General features: G+C 49.3%; 9 protein-coding genes across 9 annotated transcripts; 3 read left to right on the forward strand and 6 right to left on the reverse strand.

The window, feature by feature from the left end:
• Positions 1 to 1,268: 1,268 nt before the first annotated feature.
• Positions 1,269 to 3,707, reverse strand: K444DRAFT_160936 (MFS general substrate transporter). The gene is made up of 4 exons (XM_024870663.1): positions 3,201 to 3,707; positions 2,660 to 3,147; positions 2,088 to 2,611; positions 1,269 to 2,029 (listed from the first exon to the last, which is right to left on the reverse strand). Exons 1-4 carry the CDS (start codon positions 3,393 to 3,395, stop codon positions 1,473 to 1,475), a joined length of 1,764 nt encoding a protein of 587 aa, XP_024742935.1. The 5' UTR covers positions 3,396 to 3,707; the 3' UTR covers positions 1,269 to 1,472.
• Positions 3,708 to 4,803: 1,096 nt separating this feature from the next.
• Positions 4,804 to 7,020, forward strand: K444DRAFT_160985 (uncharacterized protein). The gene is made up of 8 exons (XM_024870664.1): positions 4,804 to 5,452; positions 5,510 to 5,793; positions 5,848 to 5,889; positions 5,934 to 5,969; positions 6,026 to 6,135; positions 6,190 to 6,408; positions 6,461 to 6,930; positions 6,983 to 7,020. Exons 1-7 carry the CDS (start codon positions 4,972 to 4,974, stop codon positions 6,525 to 6,527), a joined length of 1,239 nt encoding a protein of 412 aa, XP_024742936.1. The 5' UTR covers positions 4,804 to 4,971; the 3' UTR covers positions 6,528 to 6,930; positions 6,983 to 7,020.
• Positions 6,989 to 8,887, forward strand: K444DRAFT_518109 (benzoate 4-monooxygenase cytochrome P450; the record flags this gene model as incomplete). Its single annotated transcript, XM_024873834.1, has 7 exons — positions 6,989 to 7,075; positions 7,147 to 7,216; positions 7,285 to 7,400; positions 7,541 to 7,751; positions 7,805 to 8,409; positions 8,485 to 8,645; positions 8,725 to 8,887. Coding segments are annotated over 7 exons (1,413 nt in total), but the record flags the coding sequence as incomplete, so codon positions are not given.
• Positions 8,888 to 10,137: 1,250 nt separating this feature from the next.
• Positions 10,138 to 12,806, reverse strand: K444DRAFT_552518 (uncharacterized protein). The gene is made up of 2 exons (XM_024876584.1): positions 11,991 to 12,806; positions 10,138 to 11,888 (listed from the first exon to the last, which is right to left on the reverse strand). Exons 1-2 carry the CDS (start codon positions 12,434 to 12,436, stop codon positions 10,370 to 10,372), a joined length of 1,965 nt encoding a protein of 654 aa, XP_024742938.1. The 5' UTR covers positions 12,437 to 12,806; the 3' UTR covers positions 10,138 to 10,369.
• Positions 12,807 to 13,804: 998 nt separating this feature from the next.
• K444DRAFT_640014 (uncharacterized protein) lies at positions 13,805 to 15,091 on the reverse strand (the record flags this gene model as incomplete). Its single annotated transcript, XM_024884448.1, has 4 exons — positions 13,805 to 14,360; positions 14,424 to 14,768; positions 14,810 to 14,837; positions 14,869 to 15,091. The coding sequence occupies 4 exons, from the start codon at positions 15,089 to 15,091 to the stop codon at positions 13,805 to 13,807; spliced, it is 1,152 nt and encodes a 383-aa protein (XP_024742939.1).
• A 968-nt stretch (positions 15,092 to 16,059) lies between these two features.
• Positions 16,060 to 19,858, reverse strand: K444DRAFT_517552 (uncharacterized protein; the record flags this gene model as incomplete). The annotated part of the gene is made up of 11 exons (XM_024873782.1): positions 16,060 to 16,303; positions 16,356 to 16,773; positions 16,826 to 16,973; positions 17,091 to 17,320; positions 17,372 to 17,795; positions 17,841 to 18,614; positions 18,671 to 19,383; positions 19,436 to 19,507; positions 19,556 to 19,628; positions 19,692 to 19,721; positions 19,793 to 19,858. The coding sequence occupies 11 exons, from the start codon at positions 19,856 to 19,858 to the stop codon at positions 16,060 to 16,062; spliced, it is 3,192 nt and encodes a 1,063-aa protein (XP_024742940.1).
• A 741-nt stretch (positions 19,859 to 20,599) lies between these two features.
• K444DRAFT_624557 (uncharacterized protein) lies at positions 20,600 to 21,005 on the reverse strand (the record flags this gene model as incomplete). Its single annotated transcript, XM_024882414.1, has 2 exons — positions 20,600 to 20,851; positions 20,946 to 21,005. 2 exons carry the CDS (start codon positions 21,003 to 21,005, stop codon positions 20,600 to 20,602), a joined length of 312 nt encoding a protein of 103 aa, XP_024742941.1.
• A 667-nt stretch (positions 21,006 to 21,672) lies between these two features.
• K444DRAFT_517820 (alanine--glyoxylate aminotransferas-like protein) lies at positions 21,673 to 23,008 on the reverse strand (the record flags this gene model as incomplete). The annotated part of the gene is made up of 4 exons (XM_024873809.1): positions 21,673 to 21,756; positions 21,809 to 22,167; positions 22,214 to 22,839; positions 22,920 to 23,008. The coding sequence occupies 4 exons, from the start codon at positions 23,006 to 23,008 to the stop codon at positions 21,673 to 21,675; spliced, it is 1,158 nt and encodes a 385-aa protein (XP_024742942.1).
• Positions 23,009 to 23,742: 734 nt separating this feature from the next.
• Positions 23,743 to 25,363, forward strand: K444DRAFT_161122 (acid phosphatase/Vanadium-dependent haloperoxidase). The gene is made up of 4 exons (XM_024870665.1): positions 23,743 to 24,244; positions 24,307 to 24,471; positions 24,532 to 24,715; positions 24,771 to 25,363. Exons 1-4 carry the CDS (start codon positions 23,781 to 23,783, stop codon positions 25,152 to 25,154), a joined length of 1,197 nt encoding a protein of 398 aa, XP_024742943.1. The 5' UTR covers positions 23,743 to 23,780; the 3' UTR covers positions 25,155 to 25,363.
• Positions 25,364 to 25,522: the final 159 nt, after the last annotated feature.

Raw genomic sequence — 25,522 nt, forward strand, 5'->3', positions numbered from 1 at the left:
ATTCGGGCCGTCGCTTTAAGAACTCTTATCTTATCAAATACGAAGTCCGCATGTTGGCGATACTTGTAAGTTTTACTCCTCTCAGAATCCACACCTGAAAAAGTTCCATCTGGTTCCATGAATGGCCAGGTAGGAGCAATGAGGCCAATTGACAGCGTTGAGGTTGACCATTGGAAAGAGCTCAACATACTATCTGGAATCCCAGGAATAAGGCCGTCTGGGTTGGACGAAAATTCTCTTCCTCCTGTTCGACCGGAAGACTCTGTAATCCGGACCCGCGGTAGAAGGTCGGGTAGCTTGGATATTATCCGGGACCCAGGAACTCGAGTCCATGTCAATTAGGAACGCCGCCACTGCTTGTCACTGATTCGGAGGATATTCAGACTTGCCTGTTAGGAGAGCTGTAGACTCAAACTCTCCGCGCCTCGCTTTCTTTGCTTCCTTAGTTTTCTTGATTCGCTGAGAAAGTGGTTATACTCCTCGGCGAGAGATTGGCACTGCTCCAGGTACAACTTCCCATCTACCACTTCTATGGCCCATTTGGGATCCATCTCTTCTCCATCCATATCCCTGCACCCTTGTATTTCCGCCTTGTTTTCTAGGTGGACGAGCGGTCCTTGATAAAGTAAATAGATGCTGTTTGCTTATTGGTGTCCGGCCCTGGGGACTCTTCAATGCCTGTAGATTCTTCAGAACTTGTCGAGTCATCAGAGTCATCAGAGCTAATGGCCGGAAATATAGACAGTGGTGAGGGATAGGTTGGCAGCGAAGGAACTGGTCCACGAGCTGTTTGCTGGAGGAGAGACAGATGGGGTTCAAGATAACGTCAATGGAATAGTTGATTTTGATGATGCTGTGGGAGGACACGTGAGGGCGTCAAGAGAAGGTTGTGGAGGTGAACTGCCCAAGATGGAAGATAAATTCGATGAAATGGAATTGCCATCCAGGCAGATTGAGCGTGAACGGGCCCATATGCTCGAGGTAATAAAAGAGTGTGGGAATACAAAGACGGTGGGTGAAGTAAGGTAGTTGGAAGCTTTGTGGGAACTGGTAGCCACTCCCATAAACAAAAGCAGAAGCTACCTTGGGCAATGAATCAAGATGAATTGCAAGATACCCTACGCATTGAAATGGAGATATGGTTCGATGGAGTTCATGGCACAAATCATACAGCAGGAGACCGGACAGGGTTTGGGTCTTAGCCTTGGGGAATACAAACGGACAGATTTTGACTCCTAGGCGTTGCGAGATATCAACCACTCCAAAATACAATGGATATTGAAAGCCTCCTGGATCCCATTCTTTTGAATTGGAGTGAAATTGCTCTTATTCCGGGTGCTGCCGGAAAGCACGAAAGCGCGAGAAACTCTTCTTCCTTACCCATCAACTACCCTTGTCATGTTCTCTGATCTCACCTTTCCCGAGAGTTCCGATCTTTCGTTGCCTAATTATGACTATTATATAGGAAAGGTTTACTTCTCGCCAATTTCCTCATCGTGGTGACGATGGAGCGTTACGATCACCTTGTCCGTCATGCGATCATCGACATTAGGAGTAAGGAGAGCACACAAGACGCAAATACCGCTGAAAGCGATCGTTGAATAGAAAACAGTCTGGTAGGCATGGGAGCTTGCAAGCTTGTAGGCCGCGATTCCAGTTGCCTCGATGGAAGCAGTCAGTCCGTCAACTTTGGCGAACGCAGCGGGGGTTCCGACAGCGACTGCTGCCAGGAATGACGGGACAGATGAGGCGGGTAGGCCTGCCGCGATGAGTTTCGGTGGGACTTCGTGGGGGATCGTCTGTTGTAAGCGATTGGTGAGAATCACGGTGTAGATGACTTGTGCGACCGTCGACACAGCAGTACGCATTGAGCCCGCGACCCCAACGGCAGTCCCAATCTCGGACTGGTCTTTGATCGCGATGCCGGTAATAGTAAGGCCAATGGAATCCATAAAGCCCACAGATACGGTTCCGAGGAAGAGACACGCAATAACGGTCTTTTGGTTGAATGGAGTTGCGCATGCACAGGCTGGAAAAGGTCCGTTAGATGGACATCTCTGCTTGCAAGGGAAATACGGAAGGCTTGCCTCCAAGGAATATTCCCATACTTATTGCTCCCAGCACTATTTGCCTTCGTTGTTTGCCAAGGTATCGACAAAGACTACCACCAAGTAGCTGGCCAGCGTTTATGCCACATCCAGTGACGCAACAAAGCAAGCTTCCATACGTCAAATCGCTCGTATAGAGCGAGAATACCATTGTTGGCCAGACGATAGCAAAGGCGTAATAGACACTGGCCCCAAGAGAAACCACCATCATAGTTGCCACCCATGGGACGTTTTTAAAGAGGTGCATAGGGACGAGCGGTTCATTAAGAGGCATAAAAGCCTCGTAAAGAACGAAGGCGACTAGAGCAAGAAATCCAACTACAATAGTTGCAATAACGTGCGCAGACTTCCATGGGTAATAAGATCCTCCCCAAGATATACCCATAAGGAAGACCAAAAGACCACCCACTAAGAGTATCAGGCCAATAAAGTCGAAGTCTATGAAAACTTGTCGCTTGGTCTTCTTGTGTTTGTACTTATCATCAAACGTAGGAGGGAAGTAGCTATTATCCCTTAGAAGTTAAATTGAACAGAGCGGTTTTGGGGCTTACCAGAAAAACCAGCATAGCGTAGATGCGGCATTGATGCCAATCATTAGGTAATAACAGGAGCGCCATGTATGTTTTGTATGTTGCACAAAGGCGTACGCAATTGCGGGCCCGAATCCTACTACAGCTGTCACCCAAAGATACAAATATACCTGGCTAATGAATCGATGCTTGAAAGGTATAATTTCTCCGACCACAAACGTGTACGAGAGTTGAGGAGCCGCTGCGAATCCGACCAAAACGGACCCGCCGATCAAGATAGGAACTGTTGTCGCAAGTGCACTAACAATACAGCCAATAAGAGCGAGAGCAGATCCCAATATAAAGAACCATCGGCGTCCAAAGAGATCGGACAGACGCCCGACGAGAACTTGTCCAATTGAGAGCGTGAGCGTGTAGACTAGCGCAATCCAGAGGTAATTGGGATCGGGACCAATATCGTCGTTGATGACACCAAGGAGAGGTGCAACGAGAGAAAATGTGCCACCGCCCTGTATGCAAATTTAGCCCCGTTTGTTGTATTCTAGAGAGGGGGCGTACTTACTCCAGTGAAAGCAAGGCCAACCGCCAGCATTGTTCCTAGGAAGGAAGGGCTGCGGAAGTAGCCTTTGGGTAAATCGTGGGCATCGATGTCGAAAGCAGCTTCAGCTCCGACCTGCTGGACCATGGGGGAGTGACCTTCTTTCTCATGCTCTGTGGGGGTCACGGCATGTTCGCCGTCGCTGGTTGAATGTGCCATGTCGATGAGGACCAGGACCAATGCGGTACGTTGGGGATGGAGATGGAGATGGAAATCTCGCGGCTCGAAACTTTGGTGGAGTTAGAGCAGAAGAGTAGAGTTTCCCGCGAGGAGCCTCGTCCAACATCAACATAGAGCTGGAGGGAGCTCATGTCCCGAGTGCCGATCGACAGCATATTTATGTAAGTTACCCGCAGCGTCGTATCAGCCGTGCAGCCCGCGGCGAGCGAGACAAGGCTGGTCGTTGCCCGGCCGAGAGCGCTGCAAATAATATGATCGATCGATCCATCTGAAAGCTGGATGGAAGGCATGCATCCGACCCAAAACGGGCAACCGGTTCTTGGGTTCTGGGTTCCGGGGTACTGGAGGTCTGGCGGCAGCACTAGCCCACCTCGAGTGGATTTCGTGGGAAGCAGGGGGAGCTTGAGGGAGCTGGGGGAGCTGGGGAAGCTGCAGCCTGCAGACGGGATAGAGATAAAATTAAGCATTTTTGTGCGGCCTGACTCGTGGTGGATTGTGCTTGCCCTTCTCCATTCCTTCCATCTGGGTCTTGCAAGCTAGACAACGTCTCGCTCGTACGTCTCCTCCGTCCCTTCTTCACGGACAGGGTACTCTCTATATCCACATGTCTTACGGCTATCCTTATCTCTCGAGGCACAGCTCCTCCTCAATCCACCACCACTCCTCCATCAATCTGTTGCACAAGGTCACAAGGTCGGCGTTCTGGCGTTCTGGAAGGGCGGAAAGAAGGCCAGTAGCAAAACCATGGAGCTGGGACGCGGCACACCACGACAAGGGAGAACGGGGAGCGAGAAGTGGGCTCCGCATGCCCAAAAACAAAAACAAGAAGTGCAGTGCCGTGTTTCGTCTGCAGCGGGTTAGCGAGTAAGCAGCCTCGCTTCATTGAAGGTGTCAAGCCAAGGTCAGCAAGGTGCAAGGCTGCTGCGGGCGTGCAGGGGCGCGGGAGCGCGGAGCGGGAAAGTGCACGCCAGGGGGCGGGGCCGAGCCGTGCCTACCCCCGCCCCCACACAATGGGAGCATTCCAATTGGTGACTGGCGCACGCCGCGCACAGCACTCCCAGCTCTGGCAAACTCCGTACAGTACTTATCATTGGCAGTGCGCGCACGGGACATCCTATTGGCTCTCTCCACCCCTTGTTTCTTTCTGCTTTCTCCTCCTTTCCCCTCCTTTCCGTCGTCCCCGCCCCATGTCCTCCGAGCACTGAACAGTGAACAGTGAACAATACAGTAAACAGTGAACAGTGAACACTGAGCACTGAGCACTGAGCACTCAGCGCCCCGCCCCCGTCTCGGTATTCATCGCCGATCCGCACGGCCGCAGACTTCGGGAGACGGTGAGGCGAGGCTCCGTGGAGCGCAGCTGCAGGCCAGCCGACATAAAATAGAGAACCAGCTTGTGAGCCCGCCGTACAAACCCGTCCCCGTCACCGTCACCGTCCCTCCTACAGACTGCAGTCCAATCCGTCTTCTATCTGACGCGAGTGGGCTATGAGACATCCCATCGTTCCCCTGACCCCACGTGAAATCCCGAAATCCCGAAGTTCTGAAACTCAACATGTCAAGTCCCGCAGGCAGTCGCTCTTCAGAGAATTCTCCAGACTCTTCGGGGAGTGGGAATGGCAACTCGTCCTCCAAACCGAAGCAAGCGCCTCGATCAGTGTCGCTTCTGACGCCCGAGCAGTTACAGCGCAAGCGCGCCCAAGATCGTGAGAGTCAGAGGCATACCAGGGCGCGCGTCAAGCAAACAATTGCAGAGCTGGAAAGAAGGGTGGAAATGCTGACCGAAGAATTGCATCTGGTCAGGCTGGAGAGTGCTTCCCTTCAGGAGAAAAACCAATTGGCACCCCCAGGAACAATCCGGTCGGCTTCCGCAGTGGGCCCTCCACACCCCATCGTGGAAGACCCTAAATGCTTTCCCGAAGGCACAGCCGCCGTTATGGACGTTGTAGTGCGACAGCAGAGCCGCATGTCACAGTACCTGGAAATGGGCTCGCAATTTGCAGACTCGATAGTTATTGCAGGACAGATCAGCACAGGTAATCCCAACCTACCGAGAAGTGGAACTATTTATTGGCTGACAATTATCATTACAGAACCTGCCAGCCAGACCATAATTGATCCCAGTCTCTTCTATTTATATCAAGATCTTGAGCAGCAACCATTGTCAATGCCGGTCTGGAAAGCTAGGCCAATTCATTACCCGGCAACTTGCAAATATGACCACATCGTTCTTGATCTTATGGCGAATCTGAAACCACTTCATCAAAACGGGGGAACCACTCTGGAATTTGCCAATCCCAGCTTTCCTCACATCTCAGCTCTTTTGAACCCGCAGCAGTATTCTATGATGTATCCTTTAGCGGCGGAAATTGTGTCGGTGAGTTCAGTATCCTTTGGCAGTAGGAGGTGATTGAGTCGCTAACCTTAACAGAAGGTGATCTACGTTTTTACAATGGACAGCCTTCCTGAACAGGTGAATCTCCTCTCAGTTATCTTGGTCATTCTAATTCGACATAGATTGCTATCATGTGGAATATGTGTACTTTGCTACGAGTAAGTCGAGTTCTTTGTGTTCAAGTTCCGCGTTGCGGCCTTGCTGATTGTGATAGTGGATGATTACAGGCAGTGAAGAAGACTACTACGACATGCCTGACTGGATGAGACCTACAGCAACTCAAGTTGTCACTGCTCATCCCACCTGGGTAGACATGTACCCATGGTACGTACTCGGTAATATACTTTTAGCCTTCGTACAATTACTTAAAGTCTCCAGGCCAAAGTCGCGCGATAGGTTGTGTCGAAACGCAACATATCATGACAAATACCAAGCATTGACAAACGCAGCCAACGAAACATTGTCAATTAATTGGCCTTATCAACCTGAAGATACTCTAATCAAAATATCTCCCTCTGAATACACAATCAATCCTGTGTTTCTAACGCATCTTCGAAACCTTGATAACTGGACCGTTGGCGCAGCATTTATTGAGGAGTAAGTTTTAATTAGGCAGAAAGGAGAACCACACTAATTACAAATGCTACAGATATCCCGAATTTGAGCACGAAGTCAAAATAGGGAAGCCTCGACTGTGGGGTCCGGCCTATACTTAGGGTGTTGTAGCGAACAAAGAAGTTGAGATCGAGATCGAAAGGAGAGCGGGTTGCCCAATCCAGCAACAACATATCATGAGAGCAGCTGCTTTGCCGAGTCCGCAGTCTCGGGAAGGTCCCTTGACTCGTAAGCGCCGACTGACCACTGCCTGACCGAAACCGTCGACATGCAGCAGCACAGCGATAACCGGACTGCCAACACCTCCATCAACTCGGCCCCATCGGGCAACGGGCTCACAAGGCTAACTTAGCTGATTTATACCCAGATCGTCGTCTACTGTACTTCGGATTCTGATGCGTTCTATGCACGTTTTAGCAGGCAATCATGGGTCTCCTTACCTTCCTCGCCCAGCTTCCAGTGTCTTTTGGATGGCGATCGCTTGGACTTTTCTTCTTCATAGCTGTGAGTAACCAACAATGGAAGATTTTCAGATGAAACTAACAAAAAAACGAAGGTAATCATTTCCCTCGTTAGCCATACAGTCTACAATTTGTACTTTCACCCCTTATCCAAATTCCCGGGTCCGTGGTATGCTGGTATATCAGAAGTAAGCTCTCAAGAACGGGTAATAAATCACGGGGGGGGGATAAAATATCTGACAGAAATGGCACCCCGTAGTTTTTCTTCGCCTATACCATCGTCAGTGGATCAGGTTATTTGACAATGAGAGATCTTCATGAGAAGTACGGTACGTACCAGCACCAACCATACTTCTCTTTTTAACCACATAGCCTTTCTGGCTAACGAATGATCTAGGTGAGGTGGTCCGCGTCGCTCCAGGCGAACTATCATATTCCTCTGCGAATTCCTGGAAAGATATCTACATGCAGCGCAAGTCAGGTAATGTCTTCACCAAGGACCCCAGATTTCTCGTCACAGACGATACGTAAGTAGAGTAGTGGCTCTAGAACAATTCGACCCTGCCAAGAAGGGAGGGCTAATCCGAAATCCCAGGCTTCGAGCTCCCCATCTCGTCAGCACTACCAATGTTGAGGAGCATAACCAAGCAAAGAAACTGCTGGTACGTCCTTGTTTCTCACGGGTGCACGCAAATGAAACCAATCAGCTGACTTTTCAGTCTCATGCATTTTCTCCCAAAAATCTCCTTGAGCAGGAAGATATTATTCTGAGGTATGTCAACATATTGATGGCATCCATGGCCGAGGAGTCCCGCAAAGGGCCCTTAGACCTCAAACAATGGTACAATTGGGTTACATTCGATGGTACGTAAAGGATAGTGGCCAGATTGCAAGAATGTTTCTAACTTTGATTCAAGTCCTCGGAGAACTTTGTTTCGGGGAATCATTCGGCTCGGTCGAAGCAAGGAAAACCAACGAATGGGTCGCGACAATCCTGAACATGGTGATCTTTGTTTCCTGGTCTTGTGCCCTTGGCCACGTGTCTCCTTTGCTGGAAAAGATGGTTTGGGTTCTCAGCCCACCATCGGTCAGAAAAGCGGCGCTTAATCATATCGAGAAGTCCCAAGCAAAGATCCAGGCTCGAATAGATAGAGGAGAAGGGGAGAGGAAGGACTTCTGCTCTTATATATTCGAACTGAGGGACCAGATGGGTCTCAATGATTGGCACATGACTTCGTATAGCAATACCCTAATTATTGCAGGGAGCGAAACGACTGCGACAACTCTGAGCGTGTTAACATACTGGCTGTGCAGGACACCGCGCGTGTATGAGAAGTTGAAGCAAGAGATTAGGTCGCGATACAATTCGTCGAGCGAGATCACTAGTCAGAGTGCGACGTTTCCATATTTGACGGCTGTCATCAACGAGATATTGAGGCTCGTGCCACCAATGCCCTTTGGGACGCCACGGGTTGTGCCCAAAGGCGGCGAGACTGTGGATGAAGTCTTGATTCCTGAAGGAGTAAGTTTACGTGGCTTCCTTCCCCATAAGGTAAGTGTGTATAGGGAGTGGTAGAGCTGACTTTGCCTACCTCAGACAGTGGTCAGCGTCCACGGCTACTGCGCAGCGCGTAATGCCAAATACTTCAAATACCCTGATTCCTTCGTCCCTGAGCGTTGGCTAGATCCGGAGAGCACCGACAATCTCTCCGCGAGCTGCCCATTCCTTCTAGGACCTGGAGCTTGCCTTGGACAGAAGTACGAGCGGCCCTCCCCAATTTGCCCCAAGCCTGGAATCTTGAAATTAAAGTGGTTGGCTGACTGACGAAATTGATAGTATGGCGCTGATGGAGATGAGGATTCTGATTGCAAAGAGCGTGTTCTTGTTCGACTATGACTTGGCGGATGATAATGAGCGCGCGTGGGAGCATATGCGTAATTTCATCCTGTGGGAGAAACCCGAGCTGTTGGTCAAGGTTACACCAAGAGATGTTACTTGATATAGATATATTCCCCCCCAACAATCACTTTCAGTTTTCAAGGTGTTTCAGACTCTCTCTCTCTTGGAGGAATTTGGCGGCGTGAACGAAACGCTGGTCGTTTCATTTGTTGCCAATTCCGCTTTAAATTCTGCTTGTCAAATAGTTCAACGCTTTCAAAAATGTCTTTCGTTAAGGAATGCATATTTTAATATAGTCCCTTTTTTTTCTACTTCTTCTACACAACTCTTTCACGACCATGGATTCTAAAAGCTGGTAGGTGAAATGCACAAAATCTCATAGACCATTCTTCGCCATTCCGAGAGTAATTTGAAAAGTGAGGGGTTAGTTGGCCAGCCAGCCAGACCGCGATTGCGTGACAATATGATGTGGTAGATTGTATTCGGCTTCAGCAGGAAAGCCGTATCGGTAGAATAGCAATTGTTGAAGAGGAAGCTCCTGATCCTCGTCTGACAAGTGAAGCTTGAGCCGAACCGGGGCCAATCTCTCGCATCAAAACCGGCTTCACAATAAAAGGGGGGGTGTTTTACCTTCTCGCGGTACTGCCCCGTTCAGCGGTACCGGGCGCTTAACTCAATACCTGAACCAAAACAGGGAACTGCGCTGCAACAATTAGAGGCCTCGGTACTCTAGCCCGCGTGGTTAGGTTAGAAACACTGGGAAGCCCGACAGGCTGGGATAGCGTCCTTAACGAGCGACGCGGGTACAAACGAGGTATGCTCTGCCACAGCAAAAAAACTGGGCGCAAGCCAAGGTTTCCGGGTTCCCGAGGGATTTCTTTTGCTTCTCCTTTCTGCTCTACCCTCTTTTTATACTAAATGAGTTTGGAGGTGCCAGTTCGCTTCCGTGTCGCTTTTCTTGGGACCTTCTCCCCCCCCTTTTTCTTTCCTTTTCTTCTTTGCGAGCGAGCAAAAATCTTCATCTCACCTTGTCAGCGTAAGCGAGGGGGTGAAATAGGGGCATTTCGTCCCGAACTTGACATTGCCGAGCAATCTTTGCCGTGGAATCGCCGCAACGCCGAGCCCACTAGGCTTTGCGGAAGCAGCATTCGAGGGCACTAAAAATGCAGTGCGGTTTGCCTCGTGACTAGGCAACCCAACTCAGTGGTTCAAAATCTCAATTGAAGTGCTCCGGAAGGAGCCATGCAGTCTGTAAGTGAGTCTTGAGGGGTACAAAACTACGAACCAACTGCTTGATTTGAGCATTCAATTGCACTGTATTTGCAGTGCAACTACTCTTTTATCAGAAATGCCATATTAATTCACTGCATTGATTCAGAGTTCTATGCGCAAATCGCGATGATAGTTTAAAGGCTGCAAAAGTGATCGATAAAGATACTGTCTTTCATAAAATCGACTCAGCGAGTGGTATCATAACAAAAGTCTATGAAAATAACGGCCAAATACACAAATCAAAAATCAACACTAGCTCTAATGGGAATCATAACTTCATAATCGCACCCAATCCAAAAACACCACCTGTCTAGTGCTCAAGATCCATCTTCCCGGTCTCGGTAACCTCTCCGCCCTTAAAAACACCACCAGCATTTCTCTCCTCATCATACTCGCTGCTCGTCTCGCCATAAGCCATGCTCGGATCCTCAATCTGATCACCGACTTCCATCCACACGTCACTGGTGGCCGGAACTGGGAAGAATTTGCACAGAGCCCAGTAAGTCGTCCCTGCAACAATGAACCCACAGAAGAAGTTCAGGCGGTAAATGTAATTGGCGCCAGCTGGGACAGGCTTGCCAATCGCCCCAACGAAACCAACAATGTTGATGAGGATTCCGGCGATATACGCAGTGTAGCCTCGCCAGTGGAATCCGAACCAAAAGTAGTATGGTGAGTTCTTCTTGGCGGAGTAGAGGTCTTTGATTTGCAGGTATCCGCGACGGACGACGTAGTAGTCGGAGATGATGACTCCGGCAATGGAAGACAGAAAGACACTGTAGGCAGAGAGGTAGGTGGTGAAATTGTTAGCGCTTGAGAGCAAATTCCATGGGCACATGACAAGCCCAACAAGAGCGCAGATATAGCCTCCACGGCGGATGTTAAGATATCGTGGGAGGAGTGCAGTCATATCAGTTCCTGCAGAGACACTATTGGCAGCGATATTGGTCCCGAGTTGAGCGAGGGCAAATGCGAAAGCAATGAAGAAGACACCGGCACGGTTGCTGTGCGTTCCTTCATCGAGGAATGATTGAAGAAGCTCAAGGGGGTTCCAGATTGGGTCCTTGTGAAAGATAACAGTAGAGGAGGAGGACACGATAATACCAATGAATGAGGTAAATGCGAATCCAGCAGGGATAGTGATAAGTTGCGACCAGAGGGCATCCTTGGGCTTGCGAGCGAACCGAGCAAAATCGGGGTCATTAACGATGAGGGTGGCGAAGTTGGCGATAGCGCTCATAATACCGGACACCATGCCCCACGCCAATTTGGAGCCATGAGCACTGGCTGGTTGGTGCACAATAGGTCCGATGCCGTGAGCTCTGACGATGGCCCAGATAAAGAATGAGATCCCCGCCGTGGGGACAACAAAAGCCTTAACTGTGAACAAGTGTCGAATCTTGTGGACTGGGAACCAGATCGCGGGGAGTGAGCAGAGCCAGAAGATGAAGAAAGAGACGAAGTCTCTCGTGTTTGTTCCGGAGTTGGGAATGCCATTATGGAGGTTGGTGAACGATGGCCAGATGGCCTCGATCATGAGCTTGACGCACTCTCCTCCGATCCAGGCTTGGACTCCATACCAGATACAAGCCATGGCCGCTCTGTTGAAGACAGGCCAAAGAGCACCCCAAATTCCGAAGCTGGAACGGGACACAACGGGGAATGAGATGTGGTATGTTGCTCCAATTCGTCCAGTCATACACACGAAGCAAGCCGCAATAGCATATCCCAGCCAGACGCAGATCCATGATTGCCACCACGACAGTCCTTGGGAAACAATTGCGGTCGAGGAAATCATCCAAGTGTTGATATTAAAACTATCAGATACCCTGCAAAGAGTTAGCTTTGTCGAAGTAAGTTTGAAGGTCAGGGCAAGATCTCATCCGTCATTTAGTCTCAACATGAGGTCAGAAGTAGAAAGTCACACATACCAGAATCCCACAAAATTCCACGGACCCCATTGACGGCGTTCAGGTTCCACAGGCTTCAAGTCATGGTTGTTCAGCATCAACTGAGCATTCGTCAAACCGGGTTCCGAATCAACTGCGAGTCTGTCCACGAAGTGGGCGAGTTTCGTCGACTTGACTTTCTCCATGATGAACTCGAAGAAATAGGATTCGTCGGATGAATGATATGAGGGGGAACGGTATGCAAGTGGGTGCGCGTCTCTTCTTATGCGGAAATCGGCAGCCTCGAACACTCCCTCCAACGAATCAGAGCTATGACGTTCAACAGGAGTTGATGGGCTGGGAAGTAATGGCGAGTTCTCTGCGTCTGCGAAGCTCTTCGAAGCACCGTGGCCGTGGTGTCGTCTTCTCGGTGTCGGTGAGGAAGAGGAGCTCTCTGAGTCTGGTCTTCCATGTTGAAGGGAGGGCATCGGATCCAATATATAGACCTCTTTGCGCTGCAGCCCAAGATCTTCAACCAGAGGGCTTAGAAACGTTAAGGTTCTAACATGCAGAGTCCAAAAGCCGTTCCTTGGCTTCGGAGGTATACGTCTAACTGGCCACCAAGACTCTGGGTCCTGGCACCGCTTATCGCTCAAAGCTGGATTTTCATTCCCGCGTTGAAGCTCTGATACAGCAGCTATCCAGCTGACGGGTGCAGGTCAAGAGTTCTCGAAGGTATTCTAGCGGCGAAAATGGCAGCAGGCTTGCCAGTGTGAGGCCAGTCGCGTGCGTCCTTGCTGCCAATCCATGCAGGGAGGTGGCAAAGCGTGGGGGACTGCCGGCTGGTGCGATGACGAGACGGGCGCGCGAAAATGAAGCAGAGGCCGACCGAGAAGAAGCACGGCAGCCCGCGGCGGGTTCGCAAGGCCACAGGGGAAACAGGGAGCCACAGCCAGGCCTTGCAAATCCCTATCAAAATCTCCTCGGCCGCCTATCAGCGCGTGATCAGCGCTTGCTCGACCGGCTGCCGTTGGTGCCCCCGGCGTCTTCCACGGCCGGAGTGGCTGCGGTCTGTGGCACGCCTCACCTGTAATTGGCTCGGCATGCAGCCGCTTCCACACCTCGCAAAGGTTGTGATACACGATAAGGTTTCCTTACTCGATGAGATCGCATACACAATCAGCGCTGGCCTAGCATTTGCGGGGAAGCGAGCCTTCGCATTTTGTCACCTGCAATCAGCCCTGGTCTTTACATGTCGGTGTCTCCGGGCAGAATCCTTCAAGGACGAGGGTGAGGCTTCTGAGTGATCAGGAGCACATTGGTTTTTTAGTTTTTTTTTCGTATTCAGGAAGTATGCTGGTTGCTCTGAGGTTCAAGGGTGCCAACGTAACGTCTCATTTGTGTATCCCTTGATGGAAATAGAGTGACGTGCTGCTCACAAGTCGCAGAAGCTCGAGCACTTCATACCGTTTTACAGAATTACTATTACATTTCGACACACTTCCCTAGATCTACAATACTTTTGCTTCGAAGTCTTGGCCTCCAAACCTACGAATCTCTATCGAAAGGCCTCGAGTGGTCAGGGAGATGAATCTTGAAAACCAAGGCTTGGTTATCAAGAGTAAACCCGCTATCATCGGAGTACTTGAAAGCACCGCCCTCGAGATACCCATCCTGGGTGATAAAGTCGTTATCAGACATACTGAAGACGCACCACTCCACTCATCATCATCATCATCATCGACTTCGATGTCAACTCGCAGTTGACATCGGGGTCGGTGAATGAGTAAAATGTTGCTAGGGTGATGGCAGAATTTAATACACCCGCATCAGTGGCAATGGAGCAGTTGGCACAGTCAAACAGATCCCTTGATGTCAGTTGCAGAAGCAATATCGAAGACATCAATGTGGCGGTACACTGAGAGCGGAGATGACTGGCCGTGTCCAGCACCAGAGTCTCTGGCCAGAACGAAGAACTGGCCATCTTGGATATGGAATATCTCCGGCTGCGCTGCTACTTTGGGATTCTTGGATGCCTTCGCTGTAGGATCGTTGTACAGAGGGAGAGGCACGACAAATTCTCTCGCATACTGGGGTGCGCTTGGGACGGTGATATCGTACTCGACGAGACGGGTCTGCCACTCAGTCTGCTTGTTGGTGCCCCCTTCTTGGTTGAGTGCGGCTTGCATGAGAACATACAGGGCGTTGCCACCTCCGGTGACTGTCAAGCCCTCAAAGCCATGGTTGTTGTCACGTCCGGTGGGGTTATTCGCTGGAAATACATCATCGCCGGCACCCTTATTATCGTAGAAAGGGGGAGAATCGGCAGAGAAAGACTCCGTTCCATTGCGCATAGGAATCATGGCATCAACAGGTCGAATCGCTGCAATCAGTAAGCCGGCAGCACTGAACCTGTGAGCAAGGTCAGCTCCCAACCTTCAAATCAGAAACAGGAGAACGTAACTGTAGATATACGGGCCATGCTCATCGCTTACCCAGAAAGAACCATCAGGATTGAGGGCCAATCCTTTAGCATCAACAGGAACCCTGCGGCCTCCAGGACCTACGTTGCCAAAGCTATCTCCAGTGTAAGTTGCTACAGATAGGTCTGGGAAACTAGCGAAGCTGAGATGACCCATTGGATCCGCGCCCAAACCGGTACAAGGTGTTCCATCAAGACCAAAGAAGCGGACAGTCTCTTTGTAAGTGAAGAAAAGGTTGTTTCCAGACTGATTAGCGACTGTGGCACTCGGTTCTGGAGTGAAGAGGATATCGAGCTTGTAGATTCTTGGCTGGAAGTTCAACGTCCCTTCCATGTTCCTTTCGTCAGACCAATTCACTCCAGAAGTAGCCAAACTTACCAGCCTCGATCCGGCAGTGCCCAAAGAACTCCAGTATTGCTTCCATTTAACAGCTTCACCCACTGGGATCGATCGATCAATGGCAAGCGAAGACCCAATCCCACCAATCGTATCCCCAAACTCATCACTCGCATCCCCAGAAATGGCGCCATAATCAACCAGTTCCTGATAAGTATACTGTTTCCCATTACACGTCGTCTGATTGACAAACGCGCTTTGCGCCACTACAGTCGCTACACCAGCCACCGCTCCCACCACTGTCGCCAGTCTGGCAAAAATCATCTCGAACTTGAAGAATGCGTAGGAAAAACGGATGCCCGAGACAGTTTGTCTTAAATCAATGCAAGAGGCAAGCCATGGCCGTTATTTATAATTCCATGTCTCTCCCACTTTGCGGAGAACCCTACGGTACCTACCTGGTCGAAACCATGACGATCCTGTACCCATTTCTCCCGCCCTGCACTTGCATTTGCATTTGAGAAGTGCAGAAACCCACTGCGTAACCTTACTTAGGGACGGGACGGTGTAACTTCCAATCTAAACAATCCTTCTCTAAATGTCCGGGAAGGGCAACCAACCATTGACGCATCGTTCATGAAAGAGCGCCAAAAACAGGTAAAGTCTTCCTGCAGCATCGCACTTGGAAGAGCTTCGAGAGCAAATCGAGAGTTAATTGAAGATGACGTGCGTGTGCATTTCAGCAGCAAAAATGTTAGAAGTCGATAGTTTACACACTTTCGTCGGACGTCATCTTGCTAGAGTGGGTGCTTTTCATGTATGATGAATTCTGCTGCATGTCTGGCATCTACATACGGCGGTCCTGTCTTCGTTTCTCATATTGCCTCATCATCTTCGTGCATCATCCACCGTCAAACCATGTTCCTCCGAGATCGAGACGAAACTTCTTCGCAAGCAATGCAAATCTGTAAGGTATCGGCTCGCGATATGATCGGAGAAGAGAATCTAAAACAGAAAAACAACTTTTTAGACATAATCAAGTTCAGCCCCGCAGCCCAACTCCAACCGAGCGCGTGGTATATCGTCAGAGGAAAAAGGTGGAGCAAGAGTGAAAGATTGTATCCAGGGAGTCAGGCAGAAGCCACTGCAGGGCATAGGCGAGGCGTTCAAAGATCGTACATATCCCACCCATCCATATTGTTGACTGGATTAAGGCGACGATTGCATATTGTGGTATGAGTGGCGTCTTGTGCTTCGACCTTCGCGTATTCCGTTCTCAACTCCTCCTCGAGTCACAAATCATCATCATCCTCTGCGAGCTCAGCAGGTTTGAGTAAGCCGCCAACCTTTGACAGCCGCTCTCGCTCAGCAGCCTTGGCATCACGTTCCATCTGTTCCTTCTCCTCCGCAAACAACTCGGCATTGTCACCCGCAAATTCCTTCAACTGGATGAGGAAATCACGAAGGTTGAGCTTGAATCGGTCGTAAGCACTGTTGAGAGTGAACAAGCCCTCGACAAAGTTCTTGATTTGTCCCCTATGTCAAGTTAGTATCAGATAAGGGTAAAAATAGAGTTCGTTTGACTTACGGTTGCAAGTTTGGGAAGGCATTCTGCAATAGATTGGCAACGAAGCCGCCCAAGAACTCCTTGTTGCTTGTTCCTGCAGGGGCCTGATCTGGCTGGTAGATGGGTCCTTGGATCTTGGGTTGCGTACCGTCCGCGGGCTCAACGAAGTAAAACATTCGGGAAAGCAGCATGGACTGTGACTTGAACCCAGCTTTGTGGTCTGTGTCGGTAAGTACGAAGAAAACGTCCTGTAGGATGGGGATGAAGAATTGCTGGAAGAAAGCATTCGATGTTGAGGGGTCGGTTTCTGCGATGTTTGTAATCAACTCCAGACACATGTTAAGACCAGCATATTCTACTTCACGGTTGTCGTGCTTACTGGCCCACATGCAAGAGTCGATGACAAACTTGAATTGTCTGTTATCGAGCTTGAGAAGAGCTTCAAACGGTGTTAGCTGCTGTTGCACATTGAAACGGTTGTGTTGGCTTACCTGGGAAACAGTGTAGGTTGATGGCGCGAAGGAGTGTGAAGAATTCGACACGATGCTCAGGGAACTCCGAGAAATCCTTGTTAATCATCTCCAAGGTACACTCAAAGACATTTTCCATGATTGTAGGGACTTGGTCTTCCATAAGAGACTATAAATTGATGTCAGTAATTCAGGGTTCAATAATTTTGAAAGAATTCGTCACATATATAGAAGTAGAAAGGGGATGCACCACTGAATATTTCGAGCGATGAGGGGTCCAACGTACAGAAAGCTTCGTAATGATTGTCGACATGACCTTCAGAACTTCAGCGTCACGAGCGTTGGGGACGTTTCGGTTGTAGTCGACGAGCACAGCATCAAGGAGAGCAGGGACGATGTTTGTTCGGACCATCTCAAGATCATCGGCCTTCTCAACATAAGTCTCGATCAGCTTCAAGATCTCTTTCTTGATTGTTCTTAAGCCTCGAACTCGTGGCATCTTTGTTGCGATTTCACCTTCATTATGTCAGTGTACTTTGTTTCAGTTGGCATGGAACCTGGGCTTACCATCTCGAGCAACTGCTTCAGAAATCATCTGGCTGGTAGCACGGTACATAGACAGCATGTCCAGATAGATTCTGCCGATTTGAGGGTAGAAGTAGCTTCCAATCGACGTGCAAGCCGATACATTCGTCTTCATAACGTTTCCAATAATCTTGATGGTGTCTGCATCTTGCAGAGTGGTGGGGTTGGCGGTAGCTTGAGAGATGATTTGATCCCACGCAGCATTCGGATATGACATCAGTTCAGCGATAAGGCGCTCCTGGGCATTCTTTTGAGGTTGTGCGGCGATCATGTAACCACAAGCTTCATAGAAGGTGTGGACCTGCTGTGGTGAGAGATCATAGGTGATCTTGCGCATGGTGCGAACTATTTCCTCAATGAATGGCTCTGTCTCTCCTGGTTGCAAGGCAACGAAGTGTCGCTTGCACTGCCTAGCGATCTTGATGAAGGTGTCGCAAGCCATATCTTGAACACCTTCATGTGATTCGTGCATGAACTCGAAAAGCTTATTGACCACGGTTTTCAGGAATTTCCAGTGTGCCTTCAGGAATCGTGGATATTGGCCGACAATGTACATGATGTTACTGGCCACGACAGCTTTGTTGTCCTTGCCTCGCTTCATCTCTGTAAGGCCAAGAAGGTCCTTGATAACCGTCACCAAGAAACGCTTCTCGGTTTCTTCGTTCATTGCCAAGGAAATGGATCCAATAGCCCAGCACAATGTGTTGCAGTTGGCCCACGACCATTCGGAGCCATCAACTTGGCGTGCTAACTTATCGGTCATAATTTGCTCGGTATCGACGACATCCAGATGGGTGAGGTAGACCAGACACTCGCGCGTCGTCTTGTATAGCTGGATAGTATCACTCTCCTTCACGAATTCTCTAACAATCTCCCCCTCATCGTTCTCAACGATAAGCACTTCCTCAGGTCGGACCATCTTCTCAATCATAACGACTCTCAAATTCGACAAGACTTCGTTGTATTTATGCTTGCGGAGCGGGTAGTTTGCCAGAACACTAGGGTTTGGTGCACCGGGATTTGTAAGTCCACCAACTCCCATGTTAATGAGTGGGTTGACATCTGTGATAGGGAGTGATTGCATCTCATCGTACAACTCCTGCACAAGCTTGGTCCAGTATTCCAAACAGATCTTAAAGATTTCTCGGTCTTCGATTTGGGAAATTCGGATTAGGTAGAAGTGAGCATGGGTCAGGAAATCGCGATTCGGAAGATTCTCGATGAGCTAGTCAACAAGTCAGTAAGTAAGTCTTTCAAAAATGGTAGGCATTGGATTCCTACATTGAGATGAACACCGAAGAAATTGGTAAGGAAAAGCGCAAGGTTTTGAATGAATTCCTGGTCCTTTGAATTGCTGGAGGAGTAGGTTGATTTCAGGTCAAGAGAGAGCGGAATGATCTTGGATATGGCTGTGAGAACTTCTGTGAACATCTGGACCAGCTTCTCATCGTAGGCGTTGTTTTGACCAGTTTGTAGACCACCAATCTCCGTCAAGCATTTCAAAGTCACATTTCTGAACTCTGGCATTTCCAGGAATCGCGTACGTAACGTATCGATGATGGGGGTTTCGAAGATATAGCCAAGTGGGATCCAGTTGAAGAATTTGAGGAGGGTCTCGAGTGTGGCCTTGATCAAACTTGCCTGGGTGGCAGAGTTCAAAACCTCGTTGCAGAGCTGGAAGATGGATGAAAACTCCGCACACATAGTTTGCTTCAAGTTCTTCGTCTTCGTCGAGGTCATTGCGTCCGCCGAGAAGTCAAAAACCTCTTCGGATAGCAACCGCAGAATCGCCATGTTATTCTCACATATCGACAGACTTGTATGGCACGAGGAGATGATTTCGTTGATGAAGGTGGGCCAGTTGTGGGGCCACTCTTGCTTGAGGATAGAGACAAGGACGAGGTTGAGCTTATTGAGGAGGGTTCGTTGGGTTTTGAGGGATTCTTCGGAGCCGGAGGACTGGATGATGAAGCCGACCACGAAGTTGCGAATTCCTAGATTCAGCAGTCAGCAAACCCGCTCTGTCAAACAGACAGAGATACTCACCTTGGCATTGCTCCTTCGGAAGAACCTTCCACCTGGTCATAATGACACTGTCGAGTACTTGCAAGCCCAAGTCTGTAATTTGTCAGCGCAGGGAGATATCTTAAGATGGATGGGACGAACATTTCGTCTGCGGATATGTAGCATCTTGCAAGATCTTATCGACCAGTAACCAAGCATCTGGATCTTCCTTGAACTGTTTGAGGCGTGAGCATATGTTCGCAGTAAGAGAGGCTCCCTGGCGCAAAGGCGGACATACCTGGTTGAGAGCTGCTTGAGCAACCTTTTGCTATACACCCAACGCGTCAGCAAAAGTATGAAACAAGCCAGAGTCAAGCTGGTAAGTTTGCAGGTACTAACCGATTCACCTCGGCCTTCATAGAAGGCGCGGACAGTCGCGTCAAGCTCTTCAATGGTTGGAGCCATCTTCGCAGCTTGATCTCAAGGTATGGGACCTGTTCCGGCGGCGATAGATCGATCCTCGCTTCGAGTGTGCTTTAGTACAGCTCGCGCTGGCAGGAAGAGTCTTCTCGAGAGCACGGGTTGGTTGTTGAAGGAGTTGTATGAAGTTGATGGCAAGTAGGAGTTGGTCCCAGCCTTCGAGATTGACCCCTCCACGCACCAGCATCTGTCGGCGACGTTTTGCTGCCGCGTCGGCTACCGTATTTATACACTAAATCGAATTAGGTGACCGACAACCGACCACCAACCTCGTCTCAAATATTTAAATCGCCGAGAAATGATCTTCTCTTTATATTTACTTTCCAAACGTATGGTGCAGCTACTGTGATGTTCGTCTGTAAAGCGTCTCATTCAGAGGAATGCTCCTGACTAGTCGTCTTTCATTGTGTGTTGTCACATATTTCAGTCCATCGCTTCATTGGCTCTGGAGATGGAAAGACGTGGTCCACTGAAAAAAATGAAATTGCTTTCCAGCACATCTATGCTTTAAAATATTTATGTACAAGAACTATTCCTCTCATAGAGTTTCATTGACAACAACACCTGGGATTAAGTAATCCCATTCGCTGGGTCTACCTCCGTACATTAAACTCCCTGTGCCAAATGCCAGCAGCAACGAAAGAGCATCGTCCCTGAATACCATTTTTGGGCCCGATCCGGCCCGATCCGGCCCGCATATCCCTCCTCCCCAAACTCAAAGGCTTCTTATAGGTAGGCAACTAGAAGCCCTGAGAGAGCAGCAAGTCCGGCAACGTACTTGCTCATCTCAAGGGCGCTCATCGCTCCTGAAGTCGTTTTTGGGGTAGGTGTAGGTGTAGCGACCGTAGCGGCTTTGGATGTGGTAGCTACAGCGGTTGTCGTTGGCCTGACAGAGGAAGATGTGGTGAATGTGAGGTTAGATGTTTTGTATGAAGATGAAACCACAACCGAGCTGCTGCTTGCTCGCTTCGAGGATGTCTATTCATACGATTAGTATCTATTGACTATTGGTTCAACTCAGCTGAGGCTCGTTCCCTGCTGAGGTGGTGAGGTAGCATCTGGAGGTTCTTACAGCGTTTTGTGCCATGGTTCCGGCAGCAGCGAGGACAACGAGGAGAGATGAGACACGCATATTGAAGGATGAGATGTGGTAGATTTTGCGTGAATGATATGATGTAGTTTGGAGAAAATTTGGTAAGCAAAGAGAGGATATTGAATGGCTGCGTTGATTGAGGAGAGTGTCCTTATACCTGCACAGGAAAGCCGCCAATAAATACACTTCGCTACCATGTTGCGAACAAAACGCTAACAGCATGCCTTTTGCCACAAGCGGATCAAACTAATCATTTGGGCTTCGAATTGTGAATCATCAATTAAAGCTATCGATGAGCTATCGATGAGCAGAATTTTACAGTTGGGCCAGATTCCCCATTCTGGCCACGGGCTGAAAGCCAGAATCAGCCTGAGTCTGTGAACAGCTGAAAGGGGTAGGGTGAAGGAAGTCGCCATCTGCAGGCTCTACCTTATAGAGCACGAGTAGCCGCTCCAGTGACATGCTTAGGCAATAAGTGCTTCTTGCATTTTGAAAAGCGGCAGGGCTTCTTTCTGCACTTCGAGGACTCGGTAATTGCGGCTGTGGCTGGGAGAAACCATAATCCAATCGGAGAAGCCTGGAGAATCTTGTTCGCAATTGCGCCAATCTAGGTTGTCATTCGGAGAACGTGGGTCTATTTACAAAGTCGCCGAGCGAGAATGTCTCTCAAAAGATTGCTTTTTAGTGCAGGCAAACCCTCTAATTTTTAGGCCTTTTGGTAACCCGCCTCTGACAACCCATTCTGCAAAGCCTGGATCGCACGACCGATATCATCACGCTTGGGGTCAGTCTAGAGTAACGTAAGTCGAGAGTGACAATTTGAGAAGGTGTACGATTCTTACCACGCTTACTCCCATATGGCCAACTCTGATATATTTCGCAGCAATTTCCTTGTGTAAACCACCAGCGAATACAACACCTTTCTTTAGCAAATTTGGTAACAATTCTGGCGCCTTCACGTTTTCTGGAAGGTAAATAGCGGTCATTCCATTGGCTTGATTTGCCGGATCCGAGGCCAGCTGCTTCAGGCCGAGGTCAGTCACAGCCTCTTTAATTTTCTGCGAGGCTGCTCTGTGTGCCGCAAAGCGTTCGGCCAATGGCTTTGAAAGGATCTGAGTCAAAGACGTGTGGAGAGCGTGGATCAGTTGTGGTGAGGGAGTGGCAAAGTACGAGGCTTTCTTCGCTTCGTAGTTTTGCATAACTATTGAAATCAGCCCCTCCCTACGGAGAATTTAGATTGGACTTACTAGGCAACCAATTCTTGAAAGAAGCGAAGTAAGACCCAGGAGGGGTCTTCCTGGCCTGGAACGTCTTAATTGCTCGGCCGCTGTACATCGAAATGGACAGCCCAGCGGGGCAACCGATTGCTTTTTGGCTTGCGGTGATCACGCCATCGAGTTGCCATTTGTCGAATTCAATCTCCTCGGATCCAATACTACAGACACCATCCACTATCACGAGCGTATCGGGAGAGACCCGGTGGACCATTTCTGAGAGTGCCTTCAGCTCGCTCAGGACTCCAGTCGAGGTATCAACGTGTGTAACTGTTAGCAGCTTGTATTTCTTCTCCTTCAACGCCTTCTCAATTTCCGGAAGCTGGGGCCTTGACCCAATGGATGCTTTCAGCTGTGTTGCTTGGACCCCATAAGTCTCAAAACAATCCGCAAAAGAGTCTCCAAAGTATCCGGTATGGAGCACCAACACTTCGTCCCCAGGTTCTGCCAAATTTGCCGCAACCAAGTCCCAGCCAAGAGTTCCGGAGCCTGAAATCACGAACGGTTGTGAAGAAGAGTCTTCGGTTTGGAAAAGCTTTCTCAGCATCGACAGCGTCTCGCCGAATGTTGCAACAAAGGGTGCTCCAACATGACTCTCACTGTCAACAAGTACAAGTCAGCCCCAGTTCAACCGTAGACATAAGACAAGTGCAGCGGGTGGTAGTGAAGCCTTTCATACCTGTGATGGCTCATGGATTGAAGAACGGCATCATCGAACTCAATTGGGCCCGGAATGAGCAGAGTTGGGTGATTTGGTTGACCTGACATTTTAGGCTTATCGGAACTGAATGATCTTGATTGCGTAGACGCGTTGCTGGAAATCTTCTCAATTGAAAATGCAGTGTTGATAGGAACCGATGGTCGAGGATCCATATGCCTCGAGATCACCGAGAGTCTTGCGAGAGGAGGAGCCAGTTTGATGGCGGGGTAGAAGGCTCGGAGAGCCAGGGTTACAAGTCTGAATGTAGTGTCCGTTCCTGCCCGATTGGACAACACAGAAAGAGATCTAGAGTAGATTAGGAATAGAAATCCCTCCTGGCTCTCGCTGACAAGGGCAGAAGTACGGGCAATGGAGAGGATACTTACAAAGGGATGTGGATCTGGGCCTCTATATGGGCCAAAAAAAAATCCACCCAAACTCCGAAGCCCGGGGGAGACCGACGCTGATCACGTGCTCGGTGGGTACTTGAAAAAGGGGCGGGGGCTGCCGTGTCCTCCCTTCGAATCTCCTCGATATACTGTAACACTTTTCGATTTGTCTCGTAGAGAAAAAATTCACAGCTAATGCTCTCTGACGGGCATCGTGATGTTTCTTTCCATTAAGTTTTGCGGAAGGAGATCCTGCCTGTAACTTTAGGTCCTGTCCAGGCGATGCCGGCTATCCTTTGCTCCTTCCGAGTCAACAACAAGAACCTTTAGGTTCTGCTGTGACTTCACTAGATTAATAACAATCTTCCCCTTTTATTGTACCACTTTATCTCTACCTTTTCTTCCTCTTCGATGCATCCTCCTTTCTTTTTCTGGTCATGGTGTCACTCTCATGATCCTGCCAGCATCTTATGCCGGTTCGCACGTCTGTCTAGCACTCATGTCTTTGATCACAACGCCCTCAAACAGTTATAGCCCCTCCCTTCGTCGCGGACATGCAATGAGAAGAGGCCGCGCCGCCTACATCCAAGTTGTCTGGTTAGAATACTTGTGCCTCTTTGTCGTCGCTGCCTTCACATTAGGCCTTTACTGCACCCCTACGTATTACAAGGACTACCGTGTGGTCCCGATGCTACCTTCGATTACGCCGTCTGGCATATCTCAACCTTTCGGGCAGTTTCAACTCCCGCTAGAGATAAGCTATCCATTGGTAGGGGAGCCGCTCCCGACGCGTGGCTGCGCGGTGGTGGTTGTCCTCGTTCCACTTCTCGTCATAGGGATGTTTCAAATCAAGACTTGGAGTCTTTGGGACTTCCACGCTGGGGTCGTGGGTCTATTGAAAGCTGTGGTCTCTACGTATGTCGTTATGTTTTCTCTGTCTCCACTACTTCGAGGAGGCAACATTGACAAAGTCTCAGCTCGTTTGTCTGTACCACCCTAAAGCATTTCATTGGCGGTTTCCGGCCTTTCTACATCGAAGCGTGCAAACCAGACTGGGATGCCATCGTGGAAGGTATCCATCAAAAGATATACCGTTTCAATGCAACACTATGCCTCGGGAATCCGAGTGATATAGACCGAGCGTATGTTCTAAATTTTCTTCTTAAACTTTGTCAAAGAATATGTTCTCACATTGAGAACAGTCTCCAGGCTTTTCCGAGCGGCCATGCTTCCAGTTCATTCGCAGCTGCAGTCTTCCTCTCCCTTTACCTCAACGCAAAGTTGAAAGTCTTTTCTGATCATGCATCACATTTCTGGGCATTCATGGTCGTGCTAACGCCCCTGATATTGGCATCCCTCGTCTCGGGCTCAATGCTTACATCCCATGTAAGCACTCGATCCGTGAATTGCTTGGGAAAATCCATGTTCTGATAATACCCAGCAACACCAAGCCCAAGATCTGATCTTCGGCATGATAATAGGTCTCATTCTTGGGATGCTAGCCTACCGCTCAGCCTACGCAGCGGTGTTCGATTTCCGCCTCAACCATATTCCCCTCTTACCTTTTGCAATCAAGACTCAATACTCTCAAGATGCCGATTGCCTTCAAGATGCACAAGCCAGATTAAAAGGAGAGCAAGGTGCAGAAGATGATGAGCTGGTATTTTGGAGTTGGTGGAAACAGGCTAGCCCGAAAATTGAGGAGAAGGAAGAGGAGATGCCATGGCTGCAGAGTATCAAGTCTGTGCGAATGGCCGGGCAAGAACCAGTGTCGAAACCAAGGATGCGAAAATGCAGCCCGGAGCCAATTGTGTTGAAAGCGTAGGAAGATGAAGAGGGGAGAAGCAGCGTTGATTCCATGACCTTTGCGCAACTCCAGACTGGGCGTTGAGCGTAATGGAATAGAGGTTTCAAGGTGATGAAGTAAAAACGTCGTACCACAGTGTGCGGTTGGTATAGGTAGCAAATTGGAGAAATGATCCTACTGTATTGGGATAATTCTACACAAAAATAAAAAGTACACATATTCAAATTGGACTATTAAAAAGAGAATTGAGTGGCTGTAGAGCGTCATCGTGCTTCAGAAGGCCGGGCATGTTGGAGAACGGCTTGGGTAGATTCATAACCAGAGCAGAGGCTGGATATTGGCGTTCTCCCGAAAGAGAGATGAATCCCTAGCTTGTCAGACGAAGG

The sequence above is a fragment of the Hyaloscypha bicolor genome (genome assembly GCF_002865645.1).
Source record: "Hyaloscypha bicolor E unplaced genomic scaffold K444scaffold_15, whole genome shotgun sequence".
Lineage (NCBI taxonomy): Eukaryota > Fungi > Ascomycota > Leotiomycetes > Helotiales > Hyaloscyphaceae > Hyaloscypha > Hyaloscypha bicolor.

What these genes read in the sequence shown, in the direction of transcription:
- K444DRAFT_160936 (XM_024870663.1), bottom strand. Translation starts at nt 3,395, where the DNA reads ATGGCACATTCAACCAGCGACGGCGAACATGCCGTGACCCCCACAGAG. An exon ending in ACGCTATGCTGGTTTTTCTG is followed by an intron (nt 2,612 to 2,659) that starts GTAAGCCCCAAA and finishes AAGGGATAATAG; the next exon opens with CTACTTCCCTCCTACGTTTG. An exon ending in TATGGGAATATTCCTTGGAG is followed by an intron (nt 2,030 to 2,087) that starts GCAAGCCTTCCG and finishes GACCTTTTCCAG; the next exon opens with CCTGTGCATGCGCAACTCCA.
- K444DRAFT_160985 (XM_024870664.1), top strand. Translation starts at nt 4,972, where the DNA reads ATGTCAAGTCCCGCAGGCAGTCGCTCTTCAGAGAATTCTCCAGACTCT. An exon ending in TGCAGGACAGATCAGCACAG is followed by an intron (nt 5,453 to 5,509) that starts GTAATCCCAACC and finishes TTATCATTACAG; the next exon opens with AACCTGCCAGCCAGACCATA. An exon ending in TAGCGGCGGAAATTGTGTCG is followed by an intron (nt 5,794 to 5,847) that starts GTGAGTTCAGTA and finishes TAACCTTAACAG; the next exon opens with AAGGTGATCTACGTTTTTAC.
- K444DRAFT_552518 (XM_024876584.1), bottom strand. Translation starts at nt 12,436, where the DNA reads ATGCCCTCCCTTCAACATGGAAGACCAGACTCAGAGAGCTCCTCTTCC. An exon ending in TGGAATTTTGTGGGATTCTG is followed by an intron (nt 11,889 to 11,990) that starts GTATGTGTGACT and finishes AACTCTTTGCAG; the next exon opens with GGTATCTGATAGTTTTAATA.
- K444DRAFT_161122 (XM_024870665.1), top strand. Translation starts at nt 23,781, where the DNA reads ATGATCCTGCCAGCATCTTATGCCGGTTCGCACGTCTGTCTAGCACTC. An exon ending in CCGAGTGATATAGACCGAGC is followed by an intron (nt 24,472 to 24,531) that starts GTATGTTCTAAA and finishes CATTGAGAACAG; the next exon opens with TCTCCAGGCTTTTCCGAGCG. An exon ending in GCTCAATGCTTACATCCCAT is followed by an intron (nt 24,716 to 24,770) that starts GTAAGCACTCGA and finishes GATAATACCCAG; the next exon opens with CAACACCAAGCCCAAGATCT.